The sequence below is a fragment of the Nyctibius grandis genome, chromosome 11 (genome assembly GCF_013368605.1).
Source record: "Nyctibius grandis isolate bNycGra1 chromosome 11, bNycGra1.pri, whole genome shotgun sequence".
NCBI lineage: Eukaryota > Metazoa > Chordata > Aves > Nyctibiiformes > Nyctibiidae > Nyctibius > Nyctibius grandis.
In genome coordinates, this window is record NC_090668.1 from 12,225,574 (window position 1) to 12,243,541 (window position 17,968).

Here is a 17,968-nt window from a genome sequence, read left to right on the forward strand (position 1 = left end):
TAAAAACCAGAGCCAGGAAAGTATTAACCTCTCAACCAGTAGCTATATCAATGTCATATTATCCTCCTAGCTGTGTATCATGACTTACTTAGACTGGCTTACACTAACAGTTTTTTCAAGGTCAGAAGTTGTTGCAAAGACTAGAGTAAAATATTAACTAGTTTTGTGTTCACATTGTACCCTACTGAATGGACTTACACAGTCAAACATTTCACACACATACACAAACAAGCATATACTTTCACAGGACAACCACATAACGTACATACACTGTCTTCTGCTGAGAAGGATTAGAGTTCCCTCCTGATGGTATTAAAGAAGTATCTGACTGCACAGGGTCTTGTCAACTTCAGAAACAAAAAAAACCCACAAATAAACAACTCCCCTTCCCAACCTAGACTAAATGAATTAGTCCTGCTGAATAAGGTTCACAATAGTGAAGTGGCTATTACAAACACACATCCCCACTAAATAAAATGGAGTAGTAATTGCATGGAATGAAAGAACAGAGGAGCTGGAACATAAAAGCTTGCGTTAGCACCAAAGACAAAGTCACCAAGATACATCTCAGTGCACTTTAGAGGCATGTTTATTATTCTTGTTGACAAACAGCTAATATTCTATAATTTTGTTTGGTATTTCATTTAATGGGTGCCTAAAAACATGCATGATGCTATTACAAACAACTTCCTTTCCATGCCAGAACAGACACAGCAAAACAAATTAAATCTGTCTCCCAGGTTTTCCATATACAGTTCTAAAATATGTGTTCCAATAATGATGCCTATTTAAGGAGTGCCTGCAGCCTTCCTTCCACCATCACGTTTTGTCTGTGCACCTCCCTCTCTTTCCCCCACTCCATCTTGTGTTTGTAGGACCGCACTGGAAATCAATCAAAAACATATCAGGCTGGGAAAGGAGGGCAGAAAATGAAAGGGGGATGGCAGGTCATGAAAGAGGAAACACTGACTTGGACCAGTCACTTCACTATTCTTTGACTGTGTGTAGAGTTTAGATCAGTTACCAAGAGGCTTCTACCTTTGAAACCAAAAAAGTGCTATTTCAACATGGCAAAGGCTGCCTCAGGCAAGCAGAGGAAAGAAAAAAAGCCACCAGTGGCATCTGAAATCTTGGTTCATCTTCTCTAAATCTTTTCCAATTGTTGCGTACCCTGTTTGAGGTGAATGGACTAGACTCAGACACAGCATTCAGGGTGCTGATTCAGATGAGTTATGGATGTATGTATACAAGAGCATAATGATGTTCTTATGCCCAGGTAATTCCTATCATATAATTTGTTTCTTTTACTGCTATCAAGACGATGTTTTTATAGAGCTATTTATTATAAACCCAAGATTTCACCTTAGAGTGGCACAAGTTAGTTGGGATCCTATTGGGTTTTTTTCCATATATATGATTTTACAGTTATATACATTAAATTTGTCTATCACTTTATGTACCAAAGTGTCTCTGCATGCTCCACAATCAGTTATGTCTTCACTTTACCTTAAGTAACTTGGGTAACCACTGTTTGGTGTTTATACAGCATTATTCCAAAATAGGTTCTCAGAATATACTACATTTAGCTACGTTTCATTTTATATTTAAACTGTATACACCAAGAAAGGCATACACAGTGTATATCAGTATCATTGACAATGCTTAAGCTAGGTTTGTTAAGCCTCTGCTCTATGTGGAGATTTTATTAGCTTTGAAGAAGAAAACATCAATATTACCAGGTTAGGTATAAAAGGAGTTAACATGACTTTCATTTCAAAGTTCTTTACAGCGGTGCTAGATTCCCCTACATTCACAATCACTTCATACAGATGGGGAAAAAACAAAAACAAAACCAAAGCTGCTTTCTCATCTACAACGCTCAAAATTTTACATATTTTCTTATTTTAAAAGAGTACACCTTTAGTTCATAACATGTGCAGAAGGTAACCACTGTCTTTTGCTGTTCCTACCACTCGCTCTAGTAAAATTCCTTCTCTTATATCACATGTCTTAACTCATACATGTCAGTCAAAGCTCACATGACCACAAGCTTCATTGCATTCTTAAATGTGTTAATAAATGAATCAGTTTTATCATTTTGAGGACAAGGTCAGAAGTATGATGAACCCTGAATAAATCAGTCAAGGTCAGGCTTAGATAAGCCTCTTCAGAACGTGATGATTACAGCTTTTTCTGAACAACGTAATTTTGTGCAGACTGCTTCCTCTGCAGACATAAATTTGACAGTGCTGTGCAGTTTGCAACTGCACTCCCAAGCTGATACAATTTCAGGGGAATCTGAACAGTACTAGTTGCAATTTGGTACAACCTTTTACCTATAGTATTACTTTGCAAAAGCTATTTCCAAATTTTACTGAAACAGTGGCACTTCATCTACAGTGACAGAGCACTCATGGTTAAGTAGTACAGTTCTGGCCTGTTGTGTTGTAGGGTCAGATTAAATAATATAAATTTTTGTACTACATTAAAACCAGGACGGGATTCATATTAATTTCTGCTCTAGCACTTCTAGTTATGAAGAAATCCATTTTTAACTAGAAAGACATTCATGTTTTTAATTTATCATAAATTAAAGGCAATTATTACCCCACAGAGGTATTGTTATGGAAGAATAAAACTTTTACTATTGTTAAACGGAATTACGTCCTGGTCTCAGTCTTAATAAACAAGCAATGAAGTTAAGAACAATCACAGCCATCTCAAGACCACCACAAGCAAAAGACATAACACAAAAATGATTTTAAAAGGTAAACTGTAGCAAAGAAAATTCATATCTTAGTATCTGTGGCTTTATATAAAAATCTCTATTTAAAAAAAAAAGAACCCAACCTACCACCACATCAGTGAGCAGAACAGAATAGCACATGACAAATAACCCCGCTCTATTCTCCTATCAGATAACCTTGAGTATGTTTCTAACATGATTTCAAAACAGACTTGTGTGGCACCCTAACCACACAGACTAAATGCACTGTACATTACTTGCCAACCTATCTGATGTTTCCAGCAGCTAAAAAATCCTGTTGATTTAACACTGGCATAAAAATTACTTCCTTTCTCCTGGCAAAAACTTCCTTTTTGGCCTAATACATATCACAAAACACCTTTATTCAGTGTACCAATTTGGATGATACAGAAGCAACATAAGAACTAACAACCTTGTACATACAGATTCCAATACACCCTGATCTATCAAACATCAGTATCCAAATTTTCTGTATGATAAACCACTATTACAGCATTTACACACCTGTTTTCCTCATTAAATACAACAGAATGGCCCTTTCCACTAATCTTTGATGTAAATTTCTTGTATCCCACCACCCAACATAAATTTTTCCAGCTTACAATATATAAAAAAATTTAACAGGTTAAGCAGCTTCAATTGTATAAAACATTACTTTCACACACACTGTTGGGTATTCTAGATTAATTATAAAACCAATAATTAACATCATATGTAAGATCGCAGCAGATCATTCATCCAATTCCCTGCAAAGACTGGTTATACTTTCCTGATAGATGATACATCAAACTCAACAACTAAGCTCAGCCAGCAGGCACAGAGATAACACTGGGCTACAAAAAATCATTAAGGGTACTAATACTAGCAAGATTAAAAAAAAAAAAACAAACCCACCTTCCAATTAAGCATGTTAAGCATGATAAAAGTTTTATTTAAAATAACAACGAAAAAAATCATTTGAAGTAAAATCATAAGAGCAAAACTGGTGCTTAGACCAACGTTAATTAATTAAATTTCACTTTTGAACATCTTATTAAATTTACTATTAGATAGACTATGTCATGCAAGTAAATAAATGCTATTTATAACTATCTCTAAGCCATGGCAACCCAGTCATAGAGCCATTTCCCAGACTGTGTTATTGTTATGCCAAACAGACTACTCTTTCATTTCTTGTCAGTTGTAATTACAGTTCCATAATTGAAATACAGTAAATTACCATGCAGTAACTTTGAAAGATGGTTCACTGAGGTTAAGCTGTCACTACAATTACTGTATAATAAAAAATGATAATTTAAATGTTCTACTTTTCTCTCAAAGAAAAAAAATGAATTCAGTTCTAGCAGATCAGATGAGTCAAATATCTCCATGATGATGTAAACAAAGAGAAAAAACACATTTAAGCAAAGCCAAACAATCTCAAGTAGAAGTCCTAGGCTGCATAAACAAATCAGCATATATAAACTTTTCTAACCACTGAAGAAAATTGCACATTTAAAAAAAATGCTTTAAAAAAAATACTCTTTATCAGAATTCAGTCATACAATATCTATCCAGCATCTTCCATATGTGCTCCTGTTTTGCTCATAAAGCATATAAAGCTTTGGAAACTTCTTTTAAGTTTCAAGCTTAATTTTAATTCAGTTCTACATCATGTTTTCAGCCACAACCTGTAGGATAACTGCAACTCACCTAACACCAATGAGATGTAGGTAAAAGATATAAATTAGCATGGACATTTCCAAGCATAAAACCAGGCCCACTATTTTCACTTACATTGGTCAATCACAATTTGCCTGTAGAATTTTTCTCAAATATTTGACAGAAATAAAATCAGGCAACAGGATATGGAAAAAACATAAATAACTGTCATTGTAAAAATAGTGCTCAGAATTTTATGAGAACTGTCCCCTTAAAAAAAGTCTTTCAATAAATCCCTAGCTGCTGCCTCTGCAAAGGTAACTTCACAAAGGAAAACAGTAAGAGATATCCACATCTGAAAACTGGTCCTATTCTCCCCCTCAGAAAAGAACTGCTAGAAGCTCCAAAACTGTAATTTCAACAGCATCACTGGCAAAACACACTGGCACTTTTCGGGGCATCCTCAAGGTTTCAGTGATTCCATTTCACCCAAGACAAGCAAATGGTCCTCTGTACTATACTCCCATCTATTCTCTCAAAGTTTGCAACGAAGCAAACGTAGTAAATAACTGCTTGCAGAAAGGGCCACAACTTCAGCTGTGACAAACAATCAAAACATTATATAAGAGCATGAAATAAAATTTATTCTCAGCAGCTGAGAATCTCCTAGCCCAAATCTTTACCTATTTATTTTGCTAAGAAAATACTAGTATCTGAAAGCATCTAGTATATGACATCCGTAAGAGGTATGATTTCTCCTTGTAGAGATTAAATGTAATCACTTATTTCACCTCTGTTGCTTTCTCCAGGCTCTGTTGTAGAATGAGCAATTCTTTATCATGTTGCTCTTTAAGTTTATCCATCTCCATGTCATGGCTAGATACTTCTTCTTTTAGTGCTCCTTTTAAAGCTGTAAGCTCTCTCTCTCTCTTTCTCAAAATCTCTTCTTGTTGATCTTTTGCTATTAATACTTCTTGCAGATCCTGCTTCATTTGCATCAGCTCCTAAAGAACAAAATTAAACACAATTGCATGACAAATAGCTCCAATGGATGTTCTGTTTTGAAGCACAAAACAAGTGCTTCCCAACTGACTTTACATCCTTCCTCCTCCCACCATGTTCACCCTAGAAGTCATTTCCCCTCTTCAGATTGCTGGGAAGGAAGTGGGTAGTCAGTGAATCTGAAGAATAAATACACACATGCATGTACACAAACACAGAATAATAACAGCAACAATCAAAAATGTACAGCTTCAAGAATTAATCTGATTTGGTATTTCTCAAACTGTGAATAACCGGACTTTCAAAAAGAATGTAAACTTCCCCTGCACTGAGGCAGGATCAGTACATCTAAACCATTCCTGACACACATCATCTATTCTGTCCTTAAAAGCCTACAATGAAAGGGATTCTACTACTGTCCCAGACAGCCATGTTTCACTGTTTAATTATCCATATTGATACAAAATGTTTTCCAACACTTACTTGAAATCTCTGCAGCTAAGTCTCTCATCTCTTACTCTATCCCACACAACACAGAGAAATTGATCGCTATGTCTTTTATAGCAACATTATATAAGACGTGCTTTTGACTCTTCCCTCACTCCTCCATTCACATTAAAGTCCTTCTTAGTAGGTAATATTTTTCAGTACTATCATGATAATTCCAGATATTCCCCTACTTATGTACAAACTTTCAACTGCAGTGCCTGAGATTTAAGACAGTAATTTAAGAGAGTAATCAAATCTCACCTACACAAAACAAGGTAGCTGTTCTACTGAGCATGTCTTACATACAAACATCTTTAATATTTCTGAGATTTGTTGTCTATGCTTTTGCTCCCTGTTTTGCATGTTAACATTTAGCTTCCATTTCCTAAGCTAGTTCTTTGCACTAGTATTAACAGAAGTTAATTGTTTTGGTACTACAAAGTATTAAGATAATTCTGAATTCTCATCTTCCTTTTGAACCGTTATGCAGTGATACTCTTACATACCCTTATAAAAAAATTTAATAGGCAGTGTTCTCTGTTTCATCATCAGTATATTACTATAACCAGGGCTACAGCCAATTCCTCTTTCATCCCAAAGTCACAGAAAACCTCTAACTCTTTTGTTCCTCTTCAGACTCTATCCCTTCTCTTCTCTCCCTGGTCCCATCAACAGAGAATCAACCATTTAGAGACTGCTTTGATGAGTTCTTTTAATTAACTTAGTTGAATCTCATCTGGCCTTGCTAATATGTACACATTCCTTAAACTGATCTTCCCTGTTCTGACCCAAAATCCTATCTAATTGTTAAAACTGAGATGATTATCTAGTAATAGTAGATAACTCAGCTGTCCCCCAACCATTATATTATTTATTCTCTTAATCTGTAAAACAATGGTACTTATACTTTGTATTCCTTTTACTGTTAATGTAGTTATTATCACATGCTTTCTTAGGTCATCTAATAATGGTATATTGTTTTGGACTGATAGAATGGGAAAAGTTAAGGCATGTATTTCTTCTACCTGTATCTTAGTTCCCACTTTTTTATGCAATTCTTCTGATTTTTTTATCCTCCTTCTGGTACTTTTTAACTAACCTCAATAAGAAGCTCTTTCTCCCCTTCATCAGTATGTTTTGCGTTATCCAGTTCATCATGCATCTCAGAGAGCTGGTCTTGAAGATCTCTGATCTCAGTCTGGTGTTGTTCCTGCTCCATCTTCACTTCAAAAAGCCTTATCAGGAAAAATCAGACAGGATTTTTTAATTTGTAGAAATACTAATCTGTTCTTTCAAGTACTAAAAAGATACAAGTATCTATTCCCATGTTCCCCACAAGGGAATGGGATATAATGAGGCAGGAAAATGCAATGTCAGAGGGGTAAAAATGAGAACTCTTAAATAGATATTTAAGTGGAAAGTTGTATGTTATTTTAAGCCTAGTACTATATTCTTAACTAAAGCACTCACATGTTTCCATATTTTAAAGACTTGAACTATATATTATGACCATTCGCACTAAGAGGAAGACTATAAATTCAGCAACCTTTCTCTTCCAGATATTCTAAAAACATGCCTCTTTTAAACGGTAGAAATATTTCCTACAATAACAAACATCACTCTGTCTGATTCCATTAACATATTCTGAAGACACAGGTACTTTTAATCTAAAAGGTTTAAGAAAAGGTACAAATTTCAATGAATAACTTTTCTAGAATTAACTCACTCCTCTAGGTTTTGCCTGAGTTCCTTCTCATTTTCTTCCAGCTGCTTTTTTAAGGCTTCCTTTTCATGTATACTTTCATCAAGTTGCAACTGAAGATCTTTCAGGCTTGCTCGTGTAGTGTCTCTCTCTTCTTTGGAATTTTGCTGATTCTGAATTTTTTACACCAGAAGTTAAGCAAAATAATAGACTAAGCACAAATAAATTAAAGGCTCTTTTTTATTATATGAAAGAAGTAATTTCAATACTTTTATATTTTTCGCTTGTAGAAGTGCTTATTAATTTATGAATATTAAAAGCTTGGAATGTTTATTAAAACACACAAAGCACTGCTTTTCGATTTTTATTAGATATGTGAGAAGTGAAATCTCCTCAGTAGTATCTAATCAGTTTCACATATATTGATTCTTATCACAGACTTATCAAAATGCAAACCAAAAGAAGACAAGGCGTTGTTCTGATGTCTTCAGAGCATGGCTGTACTTAATTACTTTGAATTCCTCACTGCAAAAATAATGCTGTAATTAATAAACAGCAGCTACATGAGTAATACAGTTTGTCTCTCACTCCATGTCTGTCTCATCACAGTCAACAAATTAACATTCACCTCTGCAGATACCTAAGAAATTTTATGTGCACGTGCCTAACATTTTTATTCACTACCCCAAACTCCTTCTCAAATACTAAGAAAAGAGATTTCTTAAGAAAGGGTAACTATGCTATGAGTAACTACATTTAAAATAAAAAGTCTTCTGTAAAAGCACAGGTATATCTGGATTAAAAAGAATACGAAGCAAAAAAGATTCAGCCAGTTGATCAATTGTCACTTACTTAGAAAAGTATTGTTACAAAGTCAAAAGCTTTATAACAACAAAGTGCCATACCCTCATTTCCAGATCCAGTTTTTTCTCCAATTCTTCCACTTTCCTTTCAAGTTCTGCATTTTGTTCCATCAGTGCTTTTACTTCAGCTGAAGAATCTGAAACCTACAATTAAATAGAGATGTTTATTCCCACAAAGCCAAGATGTTCTTTGACAACTGTTTTTTTAAAATTTAAAGTAAAGCTACAAGCAAGGCTAATAAAGTATAGCATCAACTGCCTGAGCTCGCCAGGGACTTTTCATATGGATCAAGCCATGCTAATATTTTCAAAGGAACCATGATCTGATTTTCATAAAACTTCTTGGTAATTGCTCAAGGCATGTTGCCAATAATACAGAAAATATACAAACCTAAAGAAAAATTCAAATTAGGCAACATACAAATTACATCGCGAGTACTCAGGGCCAAATTTGATGGAGATATCACCAGTTACACAAAATGGCCATCAAAGGGATTCATGTTCATATGTGAAGACAGATTTTCAAACGCTGTTTTTTGGTAATTTCTTAAGATGTGTTTTATATTTTCATTTTGACTAATTATAGCCCAGGATAAAATAATCATCAAAAGTAAGCATTTAATCCTTCTTATGCCATTACTGCAACAACTGGGCATTTCTTCACTTCACTTTAGAACTGAAAAAAGAGTGCACCACGTAGCAGGAAACAAAAACTTTTCAGTAGACAGATTGTCAAATGGTATTAGATTACTGCTTTTCTAAATTACAAATGAAAATACCCTCTTCACGTAGATATCTATTTACATCATTATAATGAGAAGATGCTCCAACATCATTTTTTAAAGCTATGTATGTGAGCTTTTTCTTCGATCTAACAAACTTCTGGTGTTCACGTTAAGTTTGCATCTCCCTCCTTCTAAAATTTAGAAGCAAAATGTAAAAGCTCTAATGGTAGACTCCTTTACACTCTTTTTTAATTGTTAACAAATCAGTTTCCCATAAGTCACCTCAGTGCATGATTAAAATTAAGCTATACTACTGAGAGACTACAAGAATAGTCTAATTGAAGTCAGTGAGTGTATTCAAATTTTAAAGCCCTGTTTGAACACTGTATCACTATGAAACAAGACAAGACAACTTAAAAAATTGTTTACCTGTGTCTTTCCCGCAGCTCTTGACTTTAAAGTCTGAATTTTCTCAAAAACCAAGTTGACTTTCCTCTTTGTTGCATCGTCATTATCAGCACTTCTAAAACACGGACACTACAAGTAAGCAATGATTTCACCAAAGGTACTATTTTGTTAACATCAAAACAAATTCAGAATGTCCAAACTATTGAGTGTCCACCGTAAAAAAAAAAATCTAATATGAACCAGTCAGAAATTATCTTAACCATGATTTCATTAAACTCTTTAAAGAGAGGCTGTTAAAAATTTATATTCCAAATGTTTTCTTAAAAAAAAAAAAAAAAAAAAATCACTGAACTCTTTAATTGCAACTCTCTTCTACAAGACTATAGCTGTGGAAAGAGAGGTATTCAGCATGTATATTATTCAAACATACTGAAATTAGAAGTAATTAGTACTAGGTTTTTTAAGTCCTGACTACTGCACCATAAAATAACACTTCCAACAGCTCCCAGAAACTGCTACTTCAAGAATGCTAAGAAATTTAAGTGCATCATGTATATTTTAATTCATTTCTCCTTCCTTCAGCTTTCAATAACTTATAACTAGAAAATACCAAGTAAAAGAGCTACAGGTGGACAAAGGATTAAATGCACAGCACCAAGAGAGCTTCTGTCAAACCTTAATAGATAACACTTTTTTGTTGTTGTTTAAAACATCCACAAGCTTAAACTGCCATGAGGTACGATTTGAATTCTTCATGAATCTCCATATCACATGAAGTTTAACTCCGGAAGTATTTAAAAGACAAAACATACTCTGATTCACAAATTCCAAGTACGTTTAATCAAATGCTATACAATACCTTATGTAAGCCCTAATTGCCTGTGTACTTTGAGATTCTATAATGCCTTAAAGGACACAGCTGAGATACAGGACTATGAAACAGACATTTCATTTAATTACAGCTTTGATTTTACAGTTTCACAGTTTCAATGTAATAGAAAATAAACATTGAGAAAATAAAGTCTCCTCTCCAAAAGTTAACTATGTTTACTAACCCTTCCTTAAGGTAATTGTAAAGTATCTGTTTAGCAGTCTCTTCATTCGTTTGCTGTGCAAGATCTTGCTGGCCTTTTAAGAGATCAGGAGTTGCCTAGAAGAACAAGATAAAACGTCAAAAAATATAATCCTATGACGGTTATAAATACAACCTGTACAATTGAAGTTCTCCATTCTATTGTATTATGAAAACATTTATGTACTGTGGACCCAAAGTTCACAAAGATCCACTGGAGTTTTGGCTTACTGCAAGAAGAAAGCGTACTCCACACCAAAAGAAAGAAAACATAATTTTGCATGGAGTTACATCTATTTCAGCATTCTACTTTTGTGCATTTATGCTTGAGAATCATCATAACATCATTTACAATAATCTTCTTTGGCCCCACCATCTTCCTTCACCCATACAAGAATAAGCTGTTTCACAAATCATGTTTTCTATATATGCAACTACAGGAAGAATTTTTGTATTTACATTTCTCCAGAACAACTCTGCTATCCCATTTGGAAGTATTATGCGATGTGTGTTTGTTCTAATGAAGAGCAGAAAAATATGCATTTAACAATATGACAGTTTTAGTGTGCTAGAGTGCAAAACACAGAGAGTAAATTCAAAATTACCTGTACATTAGGGACGGATGAAAATGCTTTTACAGAAATCTTCTTGGCTCCCGAATCAGGTGGAACTGTGATTCGGTTTGGCAACAACAAAGTAGAAGTTACTGTTCTAACTTCCTCTCTCTTATTCTGTCCTGGGAGTGCAGATGACCTAGACATCAAGCTCTCTGTATCAGCTCCATTTTGGTTTTGGTATTGCAAAGAACTGAAATTGCTGTTCTGAGTGTCTTTATCAGGCATTTGCAGTTTTTCAATACCTGAGGCAGAAATCATCATCTCTTTTGAAGGTGGCTTTTGATCTCTGGATAACTGCTTGTGAAGGCAAACTTTAGATGGTCTCAGCAAGTGCTCAGTTGACTTACCCAAGCTTTTACTGAATTCACCTAAATAATCTGTATTTACATCAAGCCCTAATGACAAGGCACTATCAACACTTCTTGATCTTTTGCGGTCATCTGGATGAATTCTATTCCTTTTTCCCGACCTACCTCTTCTGTGAGGATCAACTTTCTTATCAAACTTTTCAATTAGCTGATCTACTCCTGGAAGTGATCCAGTGTCAATATCACGACCAGTTCCAGGCAAAAATGGGATATATCTTCTGTTTTCGTGACGATTAACGTTGTCTGCATAGATGGCATACTCTTGGTCATCAAGTAAAAATCTGTATAAGGAATTTGCAGAAGTGGGAGTAGCTGATGAGGATGATGATCTTCGTGAGTCATCCAGTACTGGCCCAGCTGAATCTTGTCTGCGGAAGGGAAGAACATCTGGTCTAGGTTTTCTTCTCTCCGGATAAGCAGTGGGACTAACACATGGGGATCCTCCTGCAGATGAAAATGATTCTGAAACACACACTTCGTTGGGGCTGATTGTGCTACTGGCACAATCCAACAACTGCTTATTTTGGTCTTCTACTGACCTGTTCACATGTATCTTTTTTGAATTTGCTTTGGTTGGCTCTGCAACATATGTATTTGTTTTCTGTAGGGACACTACTTTAGATGAGGAAATCCACGGCTTTGCTTCAGTTTTTTCATCTGCAAAAGATTTAGATTTACTGCACACAGAAGACTGGTAATTATCCAAGTTCAAGTTATTTTTTTCAGGATCATAAGGCTGTAAAAGTTCAGGATGTCTTTGAAAATTCAACAAATTGGAGGATTTCATTGTTCCATCTTTAAAATCTGATATTTCATTTTCCTTTTCATCCAGATTGGTTATCTTCAGGCTTTTAAGCATACAGGGTTGCGTGTGCTGTGTTCCAGGAAAATTTGTGTGTTCACTGTTTTTGTCCTCCAATTTAAAAGCAGTATTGGAGTCTGTGGCTGGCTTGCTTACAGTCTGAGAAATGACCTGCTGTTCTTTTCCAGAAGAAGGAGGATTTTCTGACAAACATCCTTCTGTATTGTTTAGTACTATGTAAGGATGTCCATCAATTCCTTGGACTCTAATACTGACACCATAAGACCCCGTCCTAGAATTTTGTACATTTCTAGTTTTTTGAGTCTCCTCTCTTGTGAGTTCAAGAGTGACTTCATAGTCCTGCTGCACATGCTTAAAACCAGCAACATATGGCTCCATGATTATCAGAGGATTATAGCTGAAGAGAAGAAAAATTACAGAAACGTCATTGTTCGAAATACTTTCGATTATTTCATTAATTACTTTATTTCACCATTCAGTGTGACTATGAAGACTAACAGTGATATGCAGAGAAATCAATATACAAGCTGTACAAAGCCCAAAGCGAATGCATTGTGATACAAAGACAAATGTCTGTCTGACTGATTCTAGATCAATGTAATGTTATTTTATGACTGTAAATGTTAAAAAATAACAATGGTTAAGATTACCTCCACAGAGTTGGTGCTAGTTGCTTCGGAATCAAATGACTTCAAATATAAGCAATTCTAGTACAATCTTTTGAGTCAAAGCATGTTATTTTGGGTATCTCAACTATATTTACTGAAAGACTGTACCCTTCACAAATCAATGATCATTTTATAGCCAGCAGTTAGTACCAGCCATATTAACATTTAAACATAAGCCCAGGAGAGCAAAACACAACCAGGCAGTTTTAGGTTATGAGTTTTAGGTAACTAAAGCACTGCAAGGAAGGTCAATAACCTGAAGCCTTTGAGCTGTGCTTTTATGTACCTGGTTTTCAACATTTGATTCTAAAGACATCTGAAAATAAACTTTTTCATTTATTATCTCATTGTCATCCATAAGAATAAACTTTCCTACAGATTAATTTAACAATCCCCCAATTGTGAGCTTGTTCCAGAAAACTCCAGTTGCTATTTTAAAACAGATACTTTGCTGAGCAACGGAAATGGAAAAATACTGTTAGTATTTCCAGTGCTGATAGTACTTTTCAGAAGCAATAGGAATGCTAACTCCAGCCTATATATGCCAAAACTGTTTCAGTTCTAGAAAACAATAAATTAAACCCTACCTGCGCTTTTAATGTTAAATGCCATTCTCTCCTTCTGTAATAGCTGGTTTTGTGGGTAGTTTTACTTTACTGTCTGTTGCATATTATGAGCCAGCTGTCTAGTGGCAGAGGCAACACAGTGACAGTAAAAGCCATGTCTATAAAAGAATGGAACACAAGACTCTTGTCAGACTGATGCAAAACCTGGAGGGAATAAACTTTTGAACTGAGCTGGAGAGTTGAGTAATCACTGAAGCCTGACAAAAGCAAGATCACTAAATGATGGTGAATAATCATCAAGAGGAAACAGAAACAACAGGATGTCTCATGGAAAAACAAACCTCTACAGCCAGTTTCACTCTCCTATGTATCTCAGCATGAACCATCTCCCTCAGATATTCTAATCAGCAGCAGAATTATAACTTTTTCCTGACAGTGAATTAAAAAGTTTGGCTCAATCTTCATAGTATGCTAGTTTCCACCTAATTCTTCCTTCTACAGGATAGCTCCCCTCAAAAAACTCTTCCTTGCCCTAAAAACCAACTCCAGCTCCTCCTCAACAGCAGGCTTACTTCATCTGAAGGAATCAGCATATGTTTCTCTAAATACAATGCTAGATATCACTTGATTATTTTAATGAAGAAAAAAAGCAGTCTCACTGTCAAAGTCTTCCTTTGATATTAAAAGATTCGGTGAACCAGCTAAATTCACCAAAATTAATTCAGGGGTTAAATTTACTCAGTAAAGGGAAGTAAACAGACACTATGAATTTGATCTCCATATCAGACCTCCTGGAGTAGGAAGAGAAACAGAACAAGGGAAAAGCAAAGATGAGCCAGAGAAGGCTCAGGGAAGTGGAAAAATGAAGGAGCAAAAACAATGGAAGGAAACAGCAAGGACCAATATACTTCATTATCTTGGGCCTCCATTCTATGTATTTCTCCATACTTTTTTTACCTTCTTTTTTGAATATTCATAACATCTTACATTAATTACACTGCTTCAATGTATAAGCTGAGACAAAAATGACAAAGGAAAAATAGCAGAAGCTGTTTCTATTCACCCAGAGTCAATGAAGATATCTCCATTGATTTAGTGGGTTTTTGACCAGGGCACTGAAATCGGCTTCTGAGCTGCACTGATGGTGGCTGAGAAAGCAAAGGAGGAAAGAGAGATAGTACTGTACAGAGTTGTAACTTAGAATATACACTGTAAAGGAACCAGACCACACTACCTAATGAATGGTTGCTGGAGGTAGGAAAAGTAGGAAACCTGGCTCTCTACTCTGTTCTTTAAACTGTTGAGTGGGTCCGCCTATATTCAGTGTCTCAAAATTGTTCTTTGTTTGCTCAAGGCAACAAAAAGGAAGCGTTTTTAAAAGTTCAAAAGTTGTTTTCAAATAAAGTAAGCATTTTGAAGCTTTTATGCTTTCCATTTTTATATTACTGTTATATTATACGACGTTGATCTGAAGTTACTACTATGGGTATGTAGTGAAATAATAAAAATTTAAATCATTTCAAGTTTTAGCAAAATAAAAATTATGAAATAAAGTTTCTCAGACTTTTAAATGAAATCTGCATGATTGTCTAGGGAAAACGGGTTAACAAGACATGATTTTGTAACTGAAAATTACTAACAAAGAGACTTCAAACAGCCCATGAGAAAAGCAACAAAATTCTATATCTTATAAAGAGCAAGCGTTTAAAGTGTCTCAATTAACATCTTCAGAAAATACAAACGATTCAGAACTCTTAACTTTATAAAAAGAAATCTAGTTTGCAGAATACAGTGTGCTGATACTACTATGAGTAAGTTAAAATCACTCATGGCATATTTGCATGTGATCATGTAAGTGAAAAAACCCCATGATTTATATATAGTTGGTAGCATTCACCTGCAGTAGATGAATACGTGAACGTCTTTAAAAAGGCTCTCCACTTAGCAATTCTAGCAAGACTAGAAATGCCACCAAAAAGTTTGGACAAATTACTTAGTATATGAAAGTTTACACTACACTTTAAAGCTGTATGTGTTAGCAGACCTATAAAAAGAGTAAAGTTCATCTGAATTTGCCAATACTGGTAAGAACTAACAAACACAAGAAATGAGGGTCAATAAAAATAAACCTAAAAATTAAAAAAAAAAAAAAAAAAAAAAAAAAAGGATTCAAATCAATCAGCATAAAGAATAGATAAGCAATAAATTACAATATGTCAAATTCAGGGCAACTGCAAAAGCTGCGCTTTCAAACATGTTGCAAAGTTGCTAAAAACATTAAATAACCAGAAAAAAAAAACAAACAAAAAAACAAAACCCCTCAAAAACAACCACAAAACACCACCAAAACTCCTAGTGTATAGTGGGAACAGTATTTAGGTTAATAATCTACCTTAAATTAACCATTAATATATGTCTCTAAAACTCTAAAGAAACAAGTGTATTTGTCTTCTTCATGTGCATTACACTAATAAAACACTTAATTTTACTATACAAAAGGATAAAACCTTGTAGAAATCAAAGTGCTAAAACAACAATTTTTAAAATAAAACATTTTATCTTTCTGGAACTATGAAAATATATATATATATAAATCCCCATTATATCTACAAGAAAAAAAGACAGTTGGCCCTACTATTCAAATATTTGAAGGCTTTACTCAGAGTTCCTATTTTATAGGATGTCAAGCCACAGTGGATAATATTCCTATGAACTACATAATATCAAAAAGTTATTTTACAACACACAAAAACACTAGTTTTGTAATATTGTAAACACTTTTAAAATAAAAAAAAGCATTGTTGGTTTTCTTTACACATAGCCTTTCTGACGAAAATCTAAAACCTCTAATGATGTTAATTGTTTAATTACAGTTACAGTCATATTTCTACATACACGTTGTACAGTTGGCATCTCAGGCTTTGGCAGGCTTACAGCAATAGATTAAGATGAGAGGACTGAAGCTGTTCCTCTCCCATCTGTCTGCTCCACACTTCTGATGGACGTCACCATGTCAAAAACGAAAACATCTGAACACTAATGGCTCAGTATACACCTGAGCCACAAAAATTTGCAGACTGGCATACTCAGGTAAATGCAATCAGCCTTATGCTCCATACTGCTAACAACTGAAATTCTGACATCTGATACAGTGGAAGAGCTGACAGCTGGAGGCACTGACAGCTACAACTGTCCAGTTTTAATCTTCTTTAAGTCTGCTGAAGCCCTCAAATGTTAGAACAGAACAGTTTGTTTATTCTTAAGCTTACAAAACGAGGTTAGATATTTTAACAGTTGTTACGAAGAGATTTTCCCTGTTTGTGGGGCTGCTTGTTGTTTCCTTGCAGTTACTTATAAAAAGCAGCTTTTTTTTTAAATAGAGGGTGATATAAATTCTAATTCCAGTTTCTACCAATCATACTTGTAATTTTAAATAATATAGTTTTGCTAGTAATTCTGTTTGCTGTCTCAGAGGAGTTTAAAAATACAGTTTTCAGAAAACAGAAGCAATGATTCTTAATTAGGTAGAAGACTTATTCTATACTTTTACAAAATCAATTCTTATCTCCTATTTGTGAAGAAAATATCACAACAGCATACACAAATTAATCAGGACATAAGAAATAACTACTTCAATAAATTATTTTCTTCTGAAAATAACCTACTTGCTAAAACAGACAATATAGTCAAGGACATACAACCATCAATAACATTCAGAGGTTAAAAGTTCAGCTGCAGTTTAGAACAATGAAAGTATATTGATATCTTCTGATTGGTAACTTCATCTGCTGTTCATACCAAGCGAAATTTTATTGAACAGTAAAGTTTCACCTGAAAACTTGCGAACAGTCCAGAAAAGAAATAGCCTGTTTTTCTACAGCTACACCATATAAACAGCTGGATTTATTGATCAACAAGTTCAGTAAATCCAGTCATCATGTACAGCAAGTCCAAAAGAACACAGAACTGAAGATCCAGGAAAGAGTCAGGCATAAACAAAGCAAATTCACTCCACTAGGTAACACATTAAGTTTTACAGATATCACTGCAGCGTATTCACTGTATGCCCCGGAAAAGTAATTTTACTTGAAATTTCAGCAAAAGAGTAATCTTCAATCAAATATCTCCTTGAAAACTGTCAAGAGCTGAAAGAAACTGACTTAATGAGTTTACCATAGACTCAGCCTGAGCCTGCAGACCTAAGCCTTTGTATCTACATAGGCCCTTCCTCACTGTGAAACCCCACGAAAACCACGT

The 17,968-nt window shown here is 34.8% G+C and overlaps 1 protein-coding gene across 1 annotated transcript in view; it reads right to left on the reverse strand.

Annotated features, from left to right (window-relative positions):
* The window catches only part of CGNL1 (cingulin like 1), a 62,106-nt gene that overhangs the window by 32,272 nt on the left and 11,866 nt on the right, over positions 1–17,968 (reverse strand). Inside the window, 7 exon segments of the mRNA XM_068410783.1 lie at positions 5,200–5,412; positions 6,999–7,134; positions 7,626–7,774; positions 8,507–8,608; positions 9,619–9,712; positions 10,653–10,747; positions 11,275–12,874. Coding sequence (XP_068266884.1) covers positions 5,200–5,412; positions 6,999–7,134; positions 7,626–7,774; positions 8,507–8,608; positions 9,619–9,712; positions 10,653–10,747; positions 11,275–12,855 — 2,370 coding nt within the window. The 5' untranslated portion in view covers positions 12,856–12,874.